This window comes from Papaver somniferum, unplaced genomic scaffold (genome assembly GCF_003573695.1).
Source record: "Papaver somniferum cultivar HN1 unplaced genomic scaffold, ASM357369v1 unplaced-scaffold_47, whole genome shotgun sequence".
NCBI lineage: Eukaryota > Viridiplantae > Streptophyta > Magnoliopsida > Ranunculales > Papaveraceae > Papaver > Papaver somniferum.
The window spans coordinates 668,540-690,462 of NW_020647304.1; the positions used below are offsets into that span (position 1 = coordinate 668,540).

Sequence of the window (21,923 nt, forward strand, 5' to 3'; positions counted from 1 at the left end):
CATTCAACATGGTGGTGCATGTGTTTATACTATGTACGATACTATGCAATATGGTTATGTTGCATCTAGTTTACAAACTATTTCGCAACAGAGTAATATCTTGCGCCACTCAGAGGTGTCTGATTTTATCCCTAGTCTGGAGCATGCTATAAGTGTTTACAATCAAGTATGTGGTATTGCTGAATCACCACTTAGTATCCATCATGCCTCCCCCCAATCTATGCGTTCTCTGGAGGTTAGATACTTTAGTGCTGTGTTGAAAGACTTACCCATTAACTTTAATCTGTCGGCACGTGATGTTGCTCTTTGGCAATGTAACAAGATTAAACATGCACAAGATTATTTGTTGGCTGTTCCGATTGAGGGTCTTAACCAGAAGATAGGTCCTAGACAATTCAGCGCGGTTTTGTGTTATAGACTGGGTATCCCTCTTTTCGAAGAGGGTAGCACTTGTCCTTGTTGTGGCAGAGACATGGATATTTATGGAGACCACGCTCTACATTGTGTCAAGGATATTTGGATTAAGTTCCGTCATGATCTTGCTCGTGACACTTTTGCTGACATATGTTACCGTGCTAGTGTTCCTGCCAGGAAGGAAGTCGACTTAGGTCTCATCTCCAATACTGGCTCGGATTTAAGACCTGGGGATATTCTAGTTCATAACTGGATTGATGGGCGTGATGTATGTATGGACGTGACTGGTGTCTCTCCCTTCACATGTGATGGAGTACGTGCTTTTACCCCAGGGCAAGCTCTCGCTAAGGCTATTGATCGTAAACGTGTTAAGTATCTTGAGAAATGCACAGAGCATGGGCTTGGATTTGGGGTCCTTGCTTTCACTACCTTAGGTGAGCTCGGTGATGACACAATCAAATTCCTTAAGAGATTACATAATTATATGGCTAGTAATGATGCAAATGTCAAAGTGGAGTATTTTCTTTTCCATAGGATATGTGTTGTCATTCAAAAAGCGGTTCGGATTCAGCTTGTTTCTAGACTTCCCTCCAATTTCTTGCCACTTTGATAATGTATCCGACAGTTTTTCTGATTTAATACAAGCCTGCTTTGGCCTTAAAAAAAAAAAAAAAAAAAAAATCACTCTAACGTTGGGTGTGGTCCTGTGGAGGACAAAGTATCACCTCCATTTGGGAAAATGTGTTCCTGTAATTTTGTTAAACTACCCAAACGAAGCTGCACGTGAAGTGGTATGGTTACATACAAATTATTGGTACATCTTGCTAACTTCTCAACACAAGACCAGAATTTCATACACTTTATATAGAAACTAACCGAGTAAACTACCGTAGCTAAAAGGAATACGTAACTTATACAATGTGCTTCATTAATCACAAATCCTGCTGCAAATTTGTCTTATAACTTCATAATCATTTAGGAAATTGTTGAAGTCCACATAAGCAAGCTTATACTGTCTCATGGGAAATTTTAGTATTCCAAGGAGAAATTCAAATTGGAAAAAAAAAGAAAAGGATGATGCGCAAAATAGGATGAAGTGTTTTCTTTTTACTTCGAAAAAGCTTTAGGATGCGTGTTGGATATTTTCAGTAACATAGAAAACAAAATGGTTTTCGTTTTTGGTTTGCCGACGGGGAAGCGTCCTGTGTTGAATAGACACAATGGATGTTAGTTGGAGATGAAGTGGCACCCCTAATGGGTGTGATGATTCACAAAAGAAACAACCATTCCCATTAGATTTCTTATGTGTCTTTTGAAATGAGGAGGCATCTCCAATATGTATGAGTTCCCTATAAGTAGTGATGATTGGCTTCATTTGTAAGTATGAACAACATCTAAAGCTTTTGTTTTCTCTCTTCTAAGCATTATCATAATCTCATTCTAGTGTGTTCTTGATTGGGTCAAGGGGTACAAACCCTGAGTCTAATTTATCTGTTGTAGGGCTTTCATTGTATCTTGAAGGCATTATTTCGCATACCTATTGTAATCGCCAATTTATATTGGGAGGATAGAAATTGTCTAAAAGAAATCTATTCGAGCCTTGAAAGTCATCAATACAACATTATCTTTGTGTTTATTTCATCTTCTATTTTGTGAAAGGACAAATAGTCCCACATCGCTATAATACGCTTAATTAACTTAAACATAATATGGAAGGGATGCTCCACTCATTGCCAATTGGTTTTGAGTTGGATGCCCGCAGACTTTAACATGGTATCAAAGCTAAGCCCCAGATCTAGACCTGCGTACGCCGAGTGTAGGCTGAGTTACTGGCCGAAGTGTTTAACCTACCACTTTGTCACTTGTACACCCGAGGTGTAGTATCAGCCGAGGTGTTACCTCCTGATTTAGTCACTCACCTGTGTACACCTGTTACCGATGGACTGATAACTCGTACGTAGGTCCACGTGTAAGGCCCAGTGACTGGCCTTACACGTGTGAAAGGACAAATAATTCCACATCGCTATAACCCGCTTAATTAACTTAAATATAATGTGGAATTGGCCCGCTCCACTCATTGTCAATTGATTTTGAGTTGGATGCCCGCAGATTTTAACAAACCCTTTTTCCAACAATGCAAAGGGAGAAAAACTCAGATAAGAAATGGAGAGAAAAACACAAATGTTTTGAGATAGAAAGAGATTGATGGCGTTTGAGAAATCCTCGAAAAAAGACTGAACCTAACTAAAAATGATAAGAAGTGGAAATCGTCTTTAAAAATCATGTGGAAAGAGAAGAAACCAAGGGGAGAAAGCTCAGATCGACACTTTGTGCCTGTACGTCATCTTTCTCATTTTTATTATGTAACCGAGCATTGATGTCACAGAATCAACATCCAATTTTATTTTATTTTTGAAGAGAAACAGAAAATTTATTGATATCCAATTGAGAACCATAACATTTATTGCTAAATGTAGAAAGAATCCAAAAAATATCTTAGTATCTCTTATCTTAATTGATAGAGTAGAGATACTATATTTCTTTTGTTCTATATAATGGGCAGGAACGTACACAAATTAATTTTCACGTCTATAAACTTGACAAATATTTATAATGGGTGGTGTTGTAAAGAATAGAAGCAACAACAATGTCAAAATTGTTTTTGTTTATTTGCTCATGTTTTTGCTCTTGATTCAGAATTGCTCATCACAACTCTTAAGATATATCCATGTGCATGTAGCTAATGATCTGGGTGAAAATATGGATCTTAAAATGCACTGCAAATCCAAAGACGACTATATTGCTGAAAGATGGGTCCATTATAAGGAGGACTACACTTGGCAGTTTAAGCGAAGGGTTATATTAGTACAACACTATTTTGGTGCTGGATGACATGGTACGACAGTTCAACTGGACACTGGATTGTAGGAGACTTCGAGATCTACAATGCCAAAACAGACGTCAGAGATTGTGGCCTTAATTGTAAGTGGTTGGTGCGTAAAGATGGCCTCTATCACCATTTGCCAAGGGGCTGGGTAGGGATATATACATGGTGAGGCCCCTGACCAGGTGGATCTGCACCGGATATGTTGGTAATAAAAGTAGAGGCTTGTTTAGTTGTTGTTTTTTCTTCATTGTGTCAATGGTTGTATGATGCAATCATGAAAATATTTCAAGATTTTGATATAAAAGTTCCACAAAAATAATATTGTGGATTTCAATATTTATTTTTTTTCTCAAGAATCTTCTTGGAATTAATATAAAAATAAATTTTGTATCGAAACTTTTTCCTTCTTTTTATCTGATAAAAAAATATTTTTCTTCAAAAATGTAAAATTTTAATTAGTAATTCAATTATATTAATTTTTCAATCAAAGCTTCAAACTTTAGAAAATTAAGTAAAATTGACTGAATTGAAATTGGATGAGGTTGGTAATCGGTATTGATCCATGAAAATCGACTATACCGATTATTAACATACAAAAACACCGAATACACTAAATGCGAGTCGGCATTGAATTCAAACAAAATACAATACCAATTAATATTGTCGGTATTGCCTTCATTCAATAAACAAAACAAACAACAAGAATCGGTATTGCTTTCATACTCATATCAATATGACTGCTTAACCGTGAACCTAATTTTCACTTAATTTTTTATTTAAAACCTGTAAAATTCAACCAAATCAATGTGAAAATAAACGGGAATCACCCACCTTTTCTCCGGAACCATTTAACTAAGTGGTTGATCACCGGAGTTGTCTTCGTCTTCTTCCATGATATGTTGCTTTATTTGAGCCGTAATTCCCACATTAGGATCTATGCATTTCCGTTCATATAGTTTGATTCGAAGGAGCATGTTTATAGATGGTATTGATCGACGAAGAAATTTTTAGAATCATCGATTAATTGACGATGAAATGAAAAAATTATCGAAAAAGAGGAGGGGATGAAATGAGTGGGGGATGAATTGGATAAATGACGGGATACAAAGATTAATTCTTGTTTTAGTTTTTATTGGATAAAGAGCAGTATTGACATTTCACCATTAGAAAATGATCCTTAGCAGGGGCGGAACTGTGTGGTTACTTGGGCCGGCTTAAGCCAGCCCAAAGTCTAAGAAAACTTACATTTTTATAGTGCATTTGTGTTTGGTTCACAAAGATCAAGGCTAAACAATAGGCTTAAACCAGCCCAAGTTAAGCCAAATTATTTTCAAGCCATCCATCAATTATTTTCTAGTTCCGCCACTGCTCCTTAGTCAAAATCTGAATTGAACAGCCGAATTGTCTAAAAAATTCGGTACGCGCTGGCATTATTCATTTCAGTTCGGCGCTGTAATAATACGGCCATATTGTGAGGGATGATAGTACGTCAAATTTTCGTGAAGAAGATAGGAAATAGGAATTGCTAACTAGGGTTTCGGGTTGTCTTATCAAACCCTAAAAAAAGCCCGAAATCATTTTTTCCCCTCTCCAATAAAACCAGCCGCTCTGCTTCCTCTCCTGCACCTGAAAACCCTAACCAGCAAAATCCTACTCTGCCTCCATTTACATATCAAATCAAAAAGCTGAACCGGAAAAAACCAAATCATGGGTGAGAATTAAGAAATGAGAATCATCCGATCACTAATTCGTCACAAGCTTAACTCTTAGTCTTACCCAATTTGCCATTTGAAAGTACTAATTTGTATCAATGTCAAGCCTTCCGGAAGAAGTGTACCTGGAAATCCTATACAGAGTACCAGTGAAAACAACATTTGTATGTAAGTGTGTATGTAAATCTTGGTTATCCTTAATTTCTACTCCTGATTTTATCAAAATGCATCTCAATGTTTCAATTCAGAAAAATAACCCTAAAGTTATGATTAAATACCATGACCCGGTTAATCAAGGTACTATTACTTTCTCTGTTAGCTACGATTCGTTATCTTCGTCGACAAATGAGTTTGAAGACGAAGCTATTGCAATGGATTACCCATTGGAATCTGATGGTTATCTGTTTAAAACATGGGGTACTTGTGATGGTTTGTTTTGCTTAGGTTTTGAAGTTGGTGTCGCTGATGTTCTTTATCTTTGGAACCCAGCAACACGAGAATACAAGGAATTACCTGAATCACCAAATGAATCTTCTGAGAGTAAAGAGATTGGGGTTTGTGGGTTTGGTTATGATGATAGGAATGGCGATTACAAAATTGTGAAACTGTTGCAGTATAGGAGAATGGTGGAGGATAGTTATCCGGTAGACAGGGAGGATCCAAGTCAAGGAATGTCTTTAGTCGATGTTTATACCATGGGGTCAAATTCATGGAAAAGCATTGCATCTGTTCCGTATAGTTTTCCTATTTGTGGAGATCCTGGGGTGCTTGTTAATGGGGTTCTTCATTGGTTAGGATATACCCAACCCAAGCACTACAACGTTCTCTTGTTATGGTCTCTTTTAATATCAACGAAGAGAGATTCGAAGAATTGCAACTGCCAAAACAACCCTTTGAGAAAAAGAATGTATTTGTAACTGTGGGAGTGTTGGAAGGGTGTCTTTGTGTCATTAATAGTATTGATCCCAATTACTTTCAAATATGGAAGATGGAGGCTTATGGAGTTCGAGAATCGTGGAATTTACGTCATGTTATTACCAATGAAAGAATTGCGAATGACTCTTTATTAACGTTGGCTTGGTTCAAGAGTGGTGAGTTTCTGTTTCCGATTCCTGGTGACCTAGTTTTTTATGACGCAAAGAATGGAACAGCTAGAGAACCAAATATCCATAATTCGTCATTGGATTTGATGGAACACGTGACTTATTATGAAAGTTTAGTTTCATTAAACTCTGGTACTTATTTGAAGCCATGGACAATAGAGGAGGAGATAATTTAAGAATGAGGAAGAAGCCTCTGCGGAGAAGCATGATTATGTCATTAGTCCTTTTTATGTGTAATTGAGGTATGGAGTTCCTATGTTGCTTTTCACATTTTCAATTAATCTTTTCTTAGAACTATTTTGATGTATGCTGTGTGTTTATGAGTAAAAAGGGGGTTTTGCATCTTTCTACATACAAACTCAATTAACTTTTCTGTCATTGTTTTTTTAATAGATTTTTAGAATTATCCAATGTCTCTTTAGGTTATTTATAGATATCTGAAATGATCTTTGTAATTGAATAGATACTATTACATAGTTCTCCATCCATGCCTGCAGTCAGGCGATATTGTTCAAATATGCTTCTTATGTAAAAGGTAACTGAGAAGTGAAGAATCGTTAAAATTTTATAGTCTTAAAAAAAAGGTTTGTGGTGTACTCCTGTCTTTTGATATTATAAGCTGAAAGCTGAACAATAGAAGAATCTATCTATTTTCAAATTCTTAACCTCTTTGTTGTGTTACAAGGTTTTTGGTGACGTTTAGTCAGACTTCAGTCGCAGAATGTTTTATAGAATTACAAGCTTGATTTGGTGTTTTGCCCATTTGCATTCACTTTGGTAACCTAGAAGTGAAATGTAGAAGGGAAGGTGTTTATGCTTCCCAAGCTGCTGAAGCTCTGTTATTGGACTAGATAACTAGTTGCTCTTTTAGTATTTGGTCTTAAAGGTCTTGCTGAGGTTAGCATTTTCCCATGCTAGGTTTTTACTTTGTTGATGTGTTCTGTGTTCGTAAAGTGTCAAAAATAGCATATTGAATATGGATATATTATCTCTCCACTATATTGACGAATACATATGACTCTCTCAGAATGAGTGTCAACTTGTGAATATAGAAGGGCCATAATTTAGTATATCCAGTAAGGAATTTGAATAATATGTCATGATAATGGTTTTCTGATCATGTTATGGTCGTCTGGTCCATAGTCCCTGTAATAGTTTGTTTGGTTGAGAAAACTGTGTACATTTAGGTTGTTCCTTATAATAGTTGTGTGAACCATATATTATGAGTGGGATCAAAACTCTGCTGCATCATTGTTGAGATAGTTGTGTGAGTAGCTTTTGCTCGTTCCTGTCCTTTTTTTTTCCCCAGTAATAAGTTGAAATTCTTAAAAGAATCTTTGTTTTTGGTGATTTTACTGAAAAGTGTGATGGCATGTCTCCAGCAGCTTGTTTGTACTTTGCATCACCGATGTGTAATAGGAAAGCATATTCAATCATCATGAGGTGAAGACTTAGATAATTAAGAACTTGCAGCCTGCGAAATATTTTTCTGTTAGTGCTTGTATAAAGTACATTTTAGTGACGCTGATTATACCAAAATAGATAGATTCATCAGAAACAAAAATAATGTTGTTTTCATTTGTCACTGTATTTTGATTGGAGGACATTTCTTGTAGTGGCAGCAGGTATTAGAAGCTCTCCAACCTACCAACTAATTTGAGAATTTTGACATGAAACATGGGGTTGTGTATTCCCATGTGGATGTATGTTCTCTCTGATTGTCAAAATCTGGATCAGTTTGAAAACTGCAAAAAATTAAACAACTTCCAGGAATGGTCGGGCATTCCATGTCCAAGGTTTTTTGAGTTTACAGGAATCTGAAGAAGTGTGCTGTTTCTGTCCTTTTCTTCAGAATCTGAAGTTCGTTAGCTCTCTTCAGAGATTGGTCTTGATGAGTTTTCCAGTTCTGAAGTTTCTACCAGACTTATCAATTGTCTCTTTCCTTGTTTGATAAAATAAGCAGTTTGTTGCAGTAGCAGGTATTCCCTCTGTTCTTTAATATCTTCTTTATTTTGATTATGTATAGATGGAATTTGATTTAACTTTCTTATTTACTGTCGAAGTGCTAGGTATCAATTTATTTTCAGTATCTTAATTTTGGTCTTGCATCTAAGACAGTCTGCAGTTATCTTCTTGTGGTTGTAATTTTCATTTCTGAGAACACCACCCCACAAGAAAACCCCAAAATAAAGACCACCTAAGGCACCAATGGGATCGAGCACCGCAACACCACCAGCCACTGCTGCCAGAATTCTGCAGAGATGTCACACCACCACTACTGTCGAACTTTATTTCTCTTGTGTTTTGAGTTTGAAATTTGTATTGTTCTTGAGTTTTCTACTATTTTAAATGAAACTTTGTTTCCCTTTTTAAAAAAATTTGTGGTATTTTATTACATCTATAGGCACAAAAAAATGAAAAAGTGTGCATAGTATAGGTATGAATTCGAAAACCAAATTTGAGTAGTTTTTGTTAGAATCCTATTATTGGGGCTTTGAAGTCAATGGTCTTTTGGGGGCTTTTTTGGGTCATTAGTAGTAATTCTATAACCCCTTATCCAACTATTTTCAATAATGTCTAAAATACCCCAATTTGATTAGTGTTAATTATGGTAATTAACCAAGTTAATAATGATTAGTGTATAGATTAAGATTAATCATACGACTAATCTTTTTCATCGATTTTTTTATTGATCCAAGAAGATGATTTTCAAAATAAAAAAATTAAACTTTTTTGAAAAGTTTTAAAACACTCAGGAGAACCTTATACTTGATTCCCAATAATAATTTGGGGATTTTAATAAAGTGCCACACTTTCAATTTCGTGTTTAAGAAAGTGCCACCGTTTTTTTCAGAATTTATTTAGTGCCACACATTTGACCTTTTCCATCCAGTTTTTTTCCAAGCAAAAGTTTACATCCGTTAGTGCATAGGTGGCAGTAGTTCAGCTTAGAAAAAGACATTTACACCCTTGAAATATCTCACTACAGTTCATGTCTTCTTTGGGTCATTTCATCGAACAAATAGACCGCGTTGTGCTCATCCAGCAACAACAACATCATTTGATTCATTTGCACTTCACAACAGATTCTAGTGTCAAAAGCGAAAACAAAGTGCATTTCCATTCACATAGATTTCTACAAGTACAAAGAAGCAATCACACTAACATAAAAAACGATGCGCCTAAACTTACATTTTCCTTATTATGTACTTAAAATCACCACTGAGCAGATTTCAGAACAAAAAAAGAAAACACAAAACTCAAAACATAGCTAGGATACTTGGCAGTATCATCCTCCACTATCTCTAGCACAACAACAACGAAGTAACTAGGATATTCAGTTTAGACCCTCAACCCCGGTGGTACTTGTTTCATGGCTTTCATTCTACCTTCTTTCGGCACCAGCATCAGCAACCTTCCGCACCTCATCTGCTGAAATAAAAAACAAAATTACATTTAGAATTGATATAGAACATTGTACTTCACTCAAAAATTAGTTATCATAAAGTTGCTAATGCGACTGCAGCTTCTGCTGAATCAGTTACTTTATCCATATTCAGCTTCTGCTCATCTACTTGCAAATTCAGCTGTAACTCACGTCCCTTAGCAACAATCACTAGCACCATCTCATCTTGTATGATTCACCATTGCAACTGCATCTTCTCCAATCTCTAATTCAACTCAATCCTATAGCAACAACATTCATATTTGTTTGTCTTTCTCTGCAGCCATCACCTTCAGCTCAGCTCAACACATCAGCTCTCCACATTAACATAGCCTCAACATCAATTCCTATCAACTCAGACATCCTAAGATTATCAAGGTCAACAATATCATCCATTTAATTCTTCAATTCAAAATTAATACAATAATTACCTAAACTCTATAACTCATCACAGTAACAGAAATTCAATTCAATTGATTGAAGAAAATTACCTCAGACCCAAAATCTAACCTCTTACAATTAACCAATCTTCACTGCTAGCTCGGTTCGGCTTCAACCAACACCAAATAGCCATCCCAAATCCTTCCATGAGTTCTTCTCATGAAACCCTATATTTTCACTGCAAACAGAGATTCAATCAATAAATCCTTCTCCATTCCTCGTAACAGTAAAAACCCATTATCAATTGATCGATTTTGTGATCAATTTCTCACAAACCCAAAATTCTCTTCAGTCAAAATAGAACCCTCACCAATTCATAACTCCACAATTCCATCTCCTTCATCATTCATGCAGTTCACTAACTAATTCCCTTTATTCAAATCCAGAAACCTTAACTAAGTCTTTGATTTATTTTTCGCCTGAGTTTGAAATGAAACCATTAGTGAGAAAATCAAACCCTACTTTCAATTTCAAACTCAGAAAAAAATAATGAAAGAAAAATTTCAATCTCAATTTCAAATCCTGATGGAAACCCATTAGTCAGATATGATTAGAAAACAAAAAACCCATTAATCCGACCAAAATCAAAGCCTAATTTCAATTTTAACACAATCTGCAGACCTTAATAGGTTCGATCTACAACAGCAACTCCATCCTCTTCATCCCGTGCTCAAACAATCACAACAGCATCACCGACAACCAACTCTTAACGTTTCTCTTAAGTTTCTGATATCATAATCACAAAATCTTCTCACGGAAACACGAAAAGAGAAGAACAGGGGAAAGAGGAAGAAGAAAGAACTAACGGGGAAAGATGGTGAACCCATGACTAGTATAATAGGATTTTCAAGGGTAAATATGTAAATCACGACAGATTATTTTGACCGAGTCAGCGAAAAAGACCAAGTGTGTGGGTCCTGACGGAAAAACTAACGTTTGTGGCATTTAATAAATTCTGAAAAAAACGGTGGCATTTTCTTGAATCGGGATTTGCAAGTGTGGCAGTTTGTTAAAAATCCCAAATAATTTTGTTGATTCAATACCGATGAAATCGGGAAAAATTTGGAATTTTTTGTAGTTACGGTTGAGAAATATTGTCGACCCAGCCGTGAATAATAATTTACGGCTCGGAATCGAAGATATCCCAGCCGTAAATTACTTTCACGGCTGGGTCGACAAGAACTCCCAACCGATTTTTTTTCTTCTAATTTTTGTGAGTATCAGAAATAGTTACGACTAGGTTTTTCAAGCCGAAAGTTCAAGTTACGGCTGGGGAACCTAGGCGAAAGTAGCATTTTCGGCGGGGAAAACCTAATCGAAATTAGACCTATGTTTGTATTTCTTCTATGTGATTATCTAGAATAGCTTACGGTTAGGAAATCTAGACGTAGACACTCTTTTATGGTTGAGAGTTCTTACTTTTCCAACCGTACAGATAGGTTCAGGGTTCACGGTTGGGAAACATGTATTTTCCCAACTGTAATACATGATTCACGGTTGGGAAAGTGTGAACTCCCAGCCGTTATACAGTTTCAAAAACTGTTTTTTTGTTGGGACCTTAGTCCCACATTGGTAGATAGGGCTTAATTGGGTAGTTTATAAGTCAATGGGATCCCTCATCTAGTCAACCGGTTTTCGAGTTGAGTTCTACCCATGGGCTTATGACGAGTTTAGGGTCGGTACCCTAACATTTGGTATCAGAGCAACCACCACGACTCATACCCGCTCCATGGAAGGGGTGACCTATAGGATGGATTAAGGTGTAGGGGCACCTATGTGTGGGCGTAGTTGTCACCACATTGAATACTGATAGTCGAGTGGAGCCGCCATAAGGAAAGGGCTACCATCGGGTCAGTGTCGACAGAGTGGGCCAATGAGGGTGTTGGGTCTGGAAGCGTGGTGGGATGTGGGACCTTAGTCCCACATTGGTAGATAGGGCTTAATTGGGTAGTTTATAAGTCAATGAGATCCCTCATCTAGTCAACCGGTTTTCGAGTTGAGTTCTACCCATGGGCTTATGACGAGTTTAGAGTCGGTACCCTAACATTTTTTCTCTCTCAAATTAATCGAAATGTATTTTTAAGTCAATCAAAAGTAAAAATAAATGGTGGGTTTTCTTAATTTTGTTTATCATTTCTACGCGATGGAAAAGACGAAAAAGAAGAGAGGAAGAATAATCGATTTTAGTTTCTTGTATGATCATCATCTTCATCATGATGCGATGAAGAATCACGATATGATGGAGGAGAAGAAGAAGAGAGAAAGAAGAAATATATATTTAAGTTTTTCAATAATCATGATTTCATCATGATGAAATTATGATCATCATTTTCATTATGATGAAATCACGATGAAATGAAGAAAAAGAGAAGATTAATCTCTTTTTTTATATATTATAGTGATTTATTATAATATGTTTATAAGAAAGGTATAATTGACTTTTCCTATTAATTAGATTTCCCCATCCATATTTGGATATTAGAACTCAATGAAGCCCCAAAAACCCATGGACTTTAAAGCCCAATAATATGAGTCTTTTTTTTAATGGGGAAAGAGGAATTCATTGAAATTATAAAGAATTGTTTTGGTCACCATGGATTAATTCTTCAATCCAGGAAGGCCAGTTTTTACATACCAATCTGCTTTATCAAGAAGTACTCTTGCATACTTTGCTAAAGAGTCGGCGTTATTCTTAGCATTACACATGTCCATGTTTCAAAATCCGAAAGTAAAAATAAAACATCCCTTATTATACTACTTGTAGTCCATTTCATAGCTGTTGAGTGGCCTTGAATAGCATTCACTACATTCAAGCACTCGCCTTCCAAGTGAATATTCCTAAATCCCATTTCCTTAGCCCATAAAACTGCTTCCAAGCTCCCAACGCTTCTGCTTGCTCCGCATCTACTCTAATTTTTGGGATGCATCGCACTCCATTGCATTCACCTGCATGGTCTCTAGATATTAGTCCAATACCTATTGAAACATTCTCATTTATCAATGAAGCATCAAAGTTAATCTTCTCCATGTTTAAAGTTGGTGCCTACCACACTTGATTAACTAGTAAAACATTATTAGCAGTAGATTGACTGCCATGTCAATAAGATCTCCATTCCTCTAAATGTTTAGTGATATTTCCTGCAATTATCCTGTCATCTGTCTGAACATTATCAAACACTTTTGTGGACCTTGCTTTCCACAAATACCAAGTTATAAAACCAACATATTCAACTGCCCTCTGATCTAACTGCACCCCTGCATTGTTAATGCTAAAGATGGAACAAAGCCAGTTATGAAAATCAAGATATATTACTAATAGTATGATGCAGAATTTGGTTCACAGAATTCCACACTCTCACATCTACAAGGCAATCAATAACCTGGCGTCTTTAGGGGCGATCCCAAAAGAATTAGGGGCGACACAAAAGACAAAATAGGTTGAAAATACTTATATGCCCCTTCATAATCGGTAGTTTAGTATTTTTTATCTACTTATTGTGACCATGTATTTTTTTTATGTACCACAATCGACAGATAAATAACATCACGAAACAACCGATTGTGCAACTAGATAAATTCAAAATTCCATTGGTTTTTGCAAAATCTCAATTTGGGGCAACTCTATATTCGTTAGTTATATGAACTATCTTGACTACCGATTATGGTAGGATATTTGCAAAGAGAGTCACTGTATAATCGGAAGTCAGGATAACTTCATTTACTACCGATTATAGGTTCCACCAAAATTCAAAAAATAGAGGATTTTGGAAAAATCTCATTTTGGGGCTACTCTATATTCGGTAGTTATATGAACTATCTTGACTACCGATTATGGTAGGATTTCGGTAAAGAGGTCTACTGTATAATCGGCAGTAAGGATAACTTCATTTACTACCGATTATAGGCTCCACCAAAATTAAAAAAATTGAGAATTTTGGCAAAATCTAATTTTGGGGCTATACTTTATATTCGGTAGTTATATGAACTATCTTGACTACCGATTATGGTAGGATTTCAGTACAGAGGTCTATTGTATAATCGGAAGTAAGGATAACTTCATTTACTACCGATTATAGGCTCCACAAAAATTCAAAAAATAGAGAATTTTGGCAAAATCTCATTTTGGGGCCACTCTATATTCGGTATTATATGAACTATCTTGACTACCGATTATGGTAGGATTTCGGTAAAGAGGTCTACTGTATAATCAGAAGTAAGGATAACTTCATTTATTACCGATTATAAGCTCCACCAAAATTCAAAAAATAGAGAATTTTTTGCAAAATCTCATTTTGGGGCTACTCTATATTCGGGAGTTAAATAACCTAAATTCAATGTCGATTATGGTACCATTTTTTCCAAAGGTCTACTTTAATCGGGAGTCAAGATAACTTTATTTAGAACGCGCGATTGGGGGATACAAAAAACAATTGTGGGATATGCATTACTTCCCCCAACCAGTAGTGTCTGTTAATGGGTGATTTTTGGGTATGAAAATACTAAAATACCCTTTGGTTAATTAAAAAACATTATGAAAAGACTATACTACTCTTTCCCATAAAACTTAAAATCAAAATAACCAAAACATATCCCCCATTCTCCTCATTCTGTTCCTGCAGTCACCTAAGGTCAGGGTTTTGAAAAAAAAGTTTCTTCATCTTCTTCATCCGTTCTTCATCGACGATTAATCGTCGATTCAAAAATTGCTTCGTCGATTAACCTACCCGAATCATATCAATCCCTCCACGAAAGAAACCAAATGCCCAATCGAACTCAAAATCAATTGGTGAATAGAAATTAAAACAAAGACTTGCTAAGATTGCTCAAGAGCAAGAAGAAGAAGAAGAAGAAGAAGCGAACTCGGACAATCAACCTCTCGCAAACATGGCTTTTGTGAGAGGGTAAGTGATTTTAAACTACTTTATGAGTGCTTAAATTGATTTATAACAATGGGTTTAGGTTAGAATCGCGAACTCGAACTCAAACAGCTGAGTTACAGAGAGTACCAGCACTGAAATATGTATGAATACAATGCCGGTATTGGGTTACGGCATTCAATCTAGAATGAATACAGTGGCGGTATTAAGTTACGGCTTAGATGTTAGCATGAATAGAATGTCGTTATTGGGTTACGACAATGTCGTTTCCAAAGCCATAGTCGCCTGAAACTGAATGATATGTACCGGCATAGAAATTGGGTTGAATACTATGCCGGTTTTAGGTTACGACATTCCTTAATAATAATTCGAGTATGCCCGTAGTGGACTTAAAACTTACAGGAACACCTATGAATTTTTCACCAGTAACATCATAGGTTTTAGTTTGCATTGTATGCCGGTACCAAGTTACGGCATGAAATCGTTTTATTTCCAGAGTGCCAGTAGTGATCTTTTGGTATCCAGGAGAATTACATATGACTACCGGCATTGTCGATTGGTAATGTTAACTTCCTGAACGGTGTACCGGCAAGAATTATTTGCTAAGTTTCTATGTCGGGAGCCATGTACCGGCGTGGTTTGTTTAAGACAGTCTATGCCAGTACTTAAACTGAAAATGAGTTGTCTTATGTTCATTTTGTGTGCTTATGATATAGGTCAAAAGCCAAGGAAGCTAACAAAAGAAAAACTAAAGATGTTGTCACTAAGAGAAGAAGGAAGGACGGTCTTGATACTCCTCAGTCTCCGCCTCCTCGAGGAAAAAATGAAGGTCGCAACAAGCGTTTGGGGGCTAATACAAGAGGGATAATTTGGGAGAGTGGTGGTGACCGTAGTCGACCTGTAATCCGTGAACCTACTGATGAGTGCAAATATTGTATATATTTATCCCTTTTTGTTGGCATTTAACTCATCTTTTATGCATTAATTCTACATTTTATCCCATATTCTGCATTTTCATTGTTTTCAAGAATAAATATTTTTCTTACTTAATTTTGCATTTTTAGGTAATAAATAAAGTCTGGATGACTTGCGGAGCAGAAAAGAGCTGAAGAGTAGTGAAAAGCCGGAAGAAATTACGCAAGGAAGCCGCAAAGAATGGAGCGCACGTCCAAAAAGCTAGGAATGGGCTCAAGAAGGAAGAATTGTTCTTAAAGAAGATATGGGCTTGGCATACCCAAGGCCCAAAACCCTTACCCAAACCCATTTTCTATATCCATACCCGCCTCCATTCTCAACCGTTAGATCGGATCCATCTCATCATCCAATGGTCGATCCTTCGTAGAGCATCAAAATCTGAAGTCTCTGCAAAACACCATAGTGCCTAAATTCCAAACCTTCAGATTAGATTGTAGTTGAATCCAACGGTCGATCCTATGCCTGTGCATCAAAATTAAATACTCCCGCTTTACACTACAGTACCTAACATCATCTAACACCGTTGACTTCGTTGTATTTCACAATCCGACGGTCGACGTGATTCATCTCTTATATTACCGTTAGATCTACCAACCATATTTGCATCCAACGCTCAACGTTTCTGATCATCATCTCCGATGTACATGCTCCACAGTGAAAATTCCTATACCCTAAAAACCATCGAGAGTTTTTTCTCTCATTCCCTTCTTCTCTTCCGTTCTTCTTCCTCCTCCCTGTTGCCGTACCGCTCCACCACCAACTCCACTGCCGCTCCACCGTACCACCATGTCCGCCACCACCAACTCTGCCACAACCACACCACCTACCGCACATGGTAACTTTCAATCAACTTCATCAACATCACACGATTTCAGTGACGTGTGGAATTGATGAGAATGATTGCATGTTATCAATCGAAGCTAGAAAAGGCATGGGAAGGAGCAGTGAAGTCAGAGGAAGGATGGGTCAGCGATTGATTGAAGAAATTGCGCCATCAAAGTAAGATTTTACGAAACCCTAATTTCTCAATTTTTGGGATTTTTATAGAAAACCCTAATTTCTGTTAGGGAGAGCAAAGGGAAGCTAGAGTAGGGATATGGGTATGGTTGAATTAGGTGAATTAGGTAAAACCAAACCCTAATTGTACTGTTTTCAATTTGGGGATTTTTTGGGTAGAAACCCTAATTGTATAATTTAGGGATTTGGGTATAAATAGCCTTGTGTGTATGTTGTAAAACTTATGCTGGACTAGCCAGTGTCCAGGACTGTGAAGTTCTGTTAATGTTCAATTTCAGTTTCAAATCAATTTTAGTTAATTTTCAATTTCTGTTTTATTTCATGTTTAATTCCATGTTCATTTAGTTTATGTTCTGATAATTTCTGTTTGTTTCTAATTTCAATTTAGTTTTGTGTTTAATGTTAGTTCACTGTGATGTTTAGTTTCTTCAATTTTCCTAGTGCATGTTCCTGTTCATGTTTGTGTTCCATGTAATGTTAATGTACCTGTCATGTGATACATGTTTTGTGGAATGTTAGGCTAGAAGCCTTAGAGCATTGTGTTGATTGAGCATTGGGGAGAAACTAGTGCTCACTAGTGACTGTGAGCAAACTAGTTCTCTTCCCACTCTAGTTGTATGCCTAGGCTCTCTTGTCTTGTCAACTGTTTAGGTTTAGTTTTGTGTTTAATCATGTTTTGTTCACTGTTAGTGGTAGAAGTTTAGCTTTGAAGCTTTGGATTGATTGAGCAGTGGGGAGAAACTAGTGCTCACTAGTGACTGTGAGCAAACTGGTTCTCTTCCCACTCTAGTAGTATGCCTAGGCTCACCTTCACCATTTCACCTTTCATTTTTTTGTTCTTGCTCACCTTCACCATCTCCACTGCCCTTGGCTTAGGCCTTGGTTCCATTGTTCTTGTTTAGTTTCATTGTTCTGTCACTGTTACCTTTGCTTCACTGCTTTTACTACTTGCTACTGCCTTGTTTTCTTCCCCTTGGCTTGCTGCCTTTTCCTTGCTGCTGCTGCTGCAACCTGCTGCTTTCTTTCCCCTGCTGTGCAGTACTGCTGCTGCTTTCTTTTCCTTGCTGCTGCTGCTGCAACCTGGTTTCCACTGCTGCTGCTGCAACTGAGCTTGGCTCACAGCATAAGCCCAGTCCAGGTTAAAAGGCCAAGAGCCCATTGATTGTTCAAGGACCATAAGCCCAGTTAACTGCTTGGCCAAAGGCCCAATTCACTCTTGGAGCAGAGGCCCAGCCAATTAAACCACAAGCCTAAATCATTTCAGCACCTAGCCAACTGAGTCCAAGGCTCAGTTCACTTCAAAGGCCCAAGGCCCAAAGCACTTCATTATCACACAAGCCCATAGTCCAAAACAGAAGCTTAATCAAAGCCCATTGGTACTCATAATCCATTGGTACCAAATCCCATAGCCCATTGTTATCACCTTAACTCAAAAGCCCAATAGCAATTTAGAACCCAAAATAGCTAGAAACTACAAAACACAGCACCAATCCCCGGCAGCGGCGCCAAAAACTTGGTAGGCCCGGGGAAGCGTGAAAATTAAAGCGTAATAAAAACGCGCCTACACTGACGACCGTGCACTTGCGGTATTACTGTAGGCGCGTTTTTATTACGCTTTAATTTTCACGCTTCCCCGGGCCTACCACCTACTGAAACTGTTGAGGACGATGAGCATGATCAAGAGGAAAGTGAGGAGGAAGATGATGAGGTTCATCCAAGTCAATTAGCAAGCCAAAGCGAAGTTGGTGGGACAAGTCAACAACTAACTCAAGGCGAGGGCAAGAAGGGCAAGGGCATAGTCAAAGTAAAAGTTAAAGGTTCTCACCTTACTCACATTGATGACATGATACCTGACCTTGAACGTGGTAAAATTTGGGGTGAAGCTCCGGAACCGAAAAACTATTTGAATACAAGGACTCGTGGGCTCGTACTATCTATCAAACCTATGTAAGCCATTTTTATTTTGTGCATATGTATTGTTATATATTTATGTAAAATTTCTTAATTGTATTGTCTCCTAATTGTAGGATCATAAGAAGGTTGTGCGTGTTTGCCGAAACCAAGCCGCGGATGGTTGGAATTTGTCCGAGGAATGTGAAGAGGTCCAAACAATAGTAAAGGATTCTGGTCTATATGCTTTGGTTGTAAATTATGTGAAGCCTGATTCTGTGACTGTCAATTGCTTCGTCGAAAGATATCATGGTGAAACTGATACCATGCACTTCCCTTTTAGGGAGATGACCTTCATCCCTGAAGATGCTCAGAACATTCTAGGCTTGAATGTTATCGGCAAATCAATTGCAGAAGGAGATAAGTCTCCAAACCTAGAATGGTCGAAGTTGCACGCTCTGACTAACAAGCTGTTTGGTTGGGATTACAAAACTTCTGTGGAGAGCTTCTATGTATCTAAGACTAGTAGGACAAATACATTCAGCTGACGCTGCTTAAGAAGAAGTTTGAAAAAACAAAGGAAAGAAGTTTGGAGGATGGATGGGACCCTGCGCAAATTCGTTATACAGCCGCTGCGTACCTGTTATACATCTTGGGCATTAAGGTATTCCCTGACACTAGTGGCAACAGGGTTAGTGCAAACTACCTTCAGTACTTGGATTCGTTGGAAGATGTCTATAACTATTCTTTGGGCACCGTGATAATGGCACATTTGATGACCGAGATGAGAAGGGCCTCTAAGGCTAAAACAAACCAATTGTCGGGAATTTCACTCTACTACAAGTAATTTTGTTTTTAAACTTATATTATTAGAGCAAATCCTATGGGTAGTGTCACTCTTTCATTTGAAAGAGTGCATTACCAATTTGAACAAATTAGGGTCTCCAATGGGTAGGCTTCGACCCACTTTTCCCCCAAATCCTTCCATACACTCGTTCAGATGGACGGGTGGTTGGGAGTGTAACACTAGACATGGACTGTCCCCCGTCAAAAATTTTTGCAATTTTTTGAAGTAGACGGGGGATATCAAGCAAAGGAGTGTAACACTAGACATGATGTTCAACAACGACATATTTTATTTGTTTGTCTTGTAGGTTCAATCCATCATAATAACACCACAAAATGTATGAGCCAATTGTGAAAGCAAAGGATGCAAAATGAATATTTGAAGGGGCTTTTCGTCTGGCCCTCTTTTAATGATACGCGTGTAGTTGTAATCCCAAACTATCTTCTCCAATTCTTGCATAACGCTTCTCCCTTCCCATTCCACCTTTCTAAAACTTACTTGTGCGTTATAAATTGTAATTAGAGAAGACACGTTCGTCTTATCCTTTTCCTTGAAGCCTCTGAGAATTTGTCTCGATTTGATAAATGCTTTGGTCAATCTCTTTACATCCTCCATTTCATGAGGTTTTAGCTTCGCAACTAGGGAGTGACCAAAAAAATCTTTCGGATCCCGGTGGTTATGACGGCCGAACGAAACCTCACAATCCCATTCATTGTTCTTTTCATTTAAACAAAATACAAGCTTAAAGGGGCAATTATTCCTCGTATGGGTCTTGTATACCCTATTAGTCTTCTTTGGATATACATAATCCTTTCTCTTGTGGCTATTCTTCTCCTTGTATTGCCCACTTCTCTCGCAAACCATCTCAAAACGGCTTTTTGAACCTTGGGTATTCCTCACCAACACACACATGTTCTTTAGAGCAGTCTCTTTAGCCCAAGCAATTGCTTTGGATCTTTTATTCCCTACATAAGGATAACAATGGGAGATTATAAGGTTCATTACAAGCAATCCATTGGTAATATTCAAGATATTAGGTGAAAAGAAATCTTTGGTAACATACCGGAGGCATTTTATAGTATTCCGACGTATCCCGACCGAGCGGTTTTGCATTTGTTGGATCAATATATGTCACAACCTAAGGATCGAACGAAAAGAAAATAAATTAGTTCCAAAAAAGAAAAAATTAAATACTATGCCGGTACTCAGTTCCGGCATGCTCGATCACAGTCCCGGCATGGTCGAACGAAGACCAATTTTGAGACGCTTCAGGCATTAAAAATATATTTGAAAGCAATGCCGGTAATACTGGTTTCGGCATGCTCGTGATCTAAGTTACCACGCCGGTAGGAGGTTCTGGCGCGGATCATACTTAGTATACCATGCCGGTATTTAGCTTTGGAAAACACTCCTTCGTGTAGGTTTTTTTGTAGGTACCATCATAGTAACGTTAAAATTAAACAACGACGGTACAGTCTTCCGGAGCTATCGGTATCTAAGAGTCCACGCTGGTACACAGTTCCGGCGTGGTAGTTAATTAACTTTACATGCCGGTATTTAGTTTCGGATTGCTTCCTGTATGTTTTTCATGCAGTACCGGCATGGTAACCTTAGAATTCAACCATGCCGGTAACATATTCGATAAAATATTCCGTGGTAGGTAAAAAGTAACTTTTGTACCGGCATAGTTTTTTGGTTGCAAACTATGCCTCTTTTAGTTTCAAAATGGGGGATATCAAGGTTCCGGCATGGTCGTAATATGAATACTATGTCGGTATTCGTGGTTCCGGCATGGTATTCATACTTTGACCATGCCGGTACTGAGCTTTTAGAGAAGCAGTAATGGTGGATTCAAAGTCAACCTCGCAGCTTTGCCAGAGTATTGGGAGTGCTTATATGGTGAGCTACTTTACTCTCTTGGGTTGGTTCTTCACGAAACACTTCATGCTCATAAAATTCATGTTCCAAAGGTGTTGGTTCCACAAATACTTGCAATTGTGAGTTGTTGTCATTAGCAGAAAATTGAAGATATCCTCCTTGTTGTAGTTGAGCTAAAGTTTCAGCAACAATTCTCTCTTCACAATCATCCTCCATTTTCACCAAAAAAAATTATCTCTCAAAAATTTTCCCTCCTTCTACTCTCACCTCACCCACCCACCCAAATACAAATAAAAACACACACTAATCTTTTATCAAATAATCTTATGATTTTTCTAATTATAATTAATCACTAAACCTGATTAGTAAGGGGTAGATTAGGAATTAGATAAAATACTTAGATAAGGGGTGACCCTGATTTGATATTTGGATCCTGT

The 21,923-nt window shown here is 37.5% G+C and overlaps 1 protein-coding gene across 4 annotated transcripts; it reads left to right on the top strand.

The window, feature by feature from the left end:
- The first annotated feature begins 4,810 nt into the window (after positions 1-4,810).
- On the top strand, positions 4,811-8,331 carry LOC113342788 (F-box/kelch-repeat protein At3g23880-like). Of its 4 annotated transcripts, none has more exons than XM_026587217.1 (2): positions 4,811-6,358; positions 7,733-8,331. In XM_026587217.1, exon 1 carries the CDS (start codon positions 5,112-5,114, stop codon positions 5,928-5,930), a length of 819 nt encoding a protein of 272 aa, XP_026443002.1. In that variant the 5' UTR covers positions 4,811-5,111; the 3' UTR covers positions 5,931-6,358; positions 7,733-8,331. The 4 variants fall into 4 exon arrangements, with proteins under 4 accessions (XP_026443002.1, XP_026443003.1, XP_026443004.1 ...); XM_026587218.1 differs by having other exon boundaries at positions 7,739-8,331; XM_026587219.1 differs by having other exon boundaries at positions 7,742-8,331.
- Positions 8,332-21,923: the final 13,592 nt, after the last annotated feature.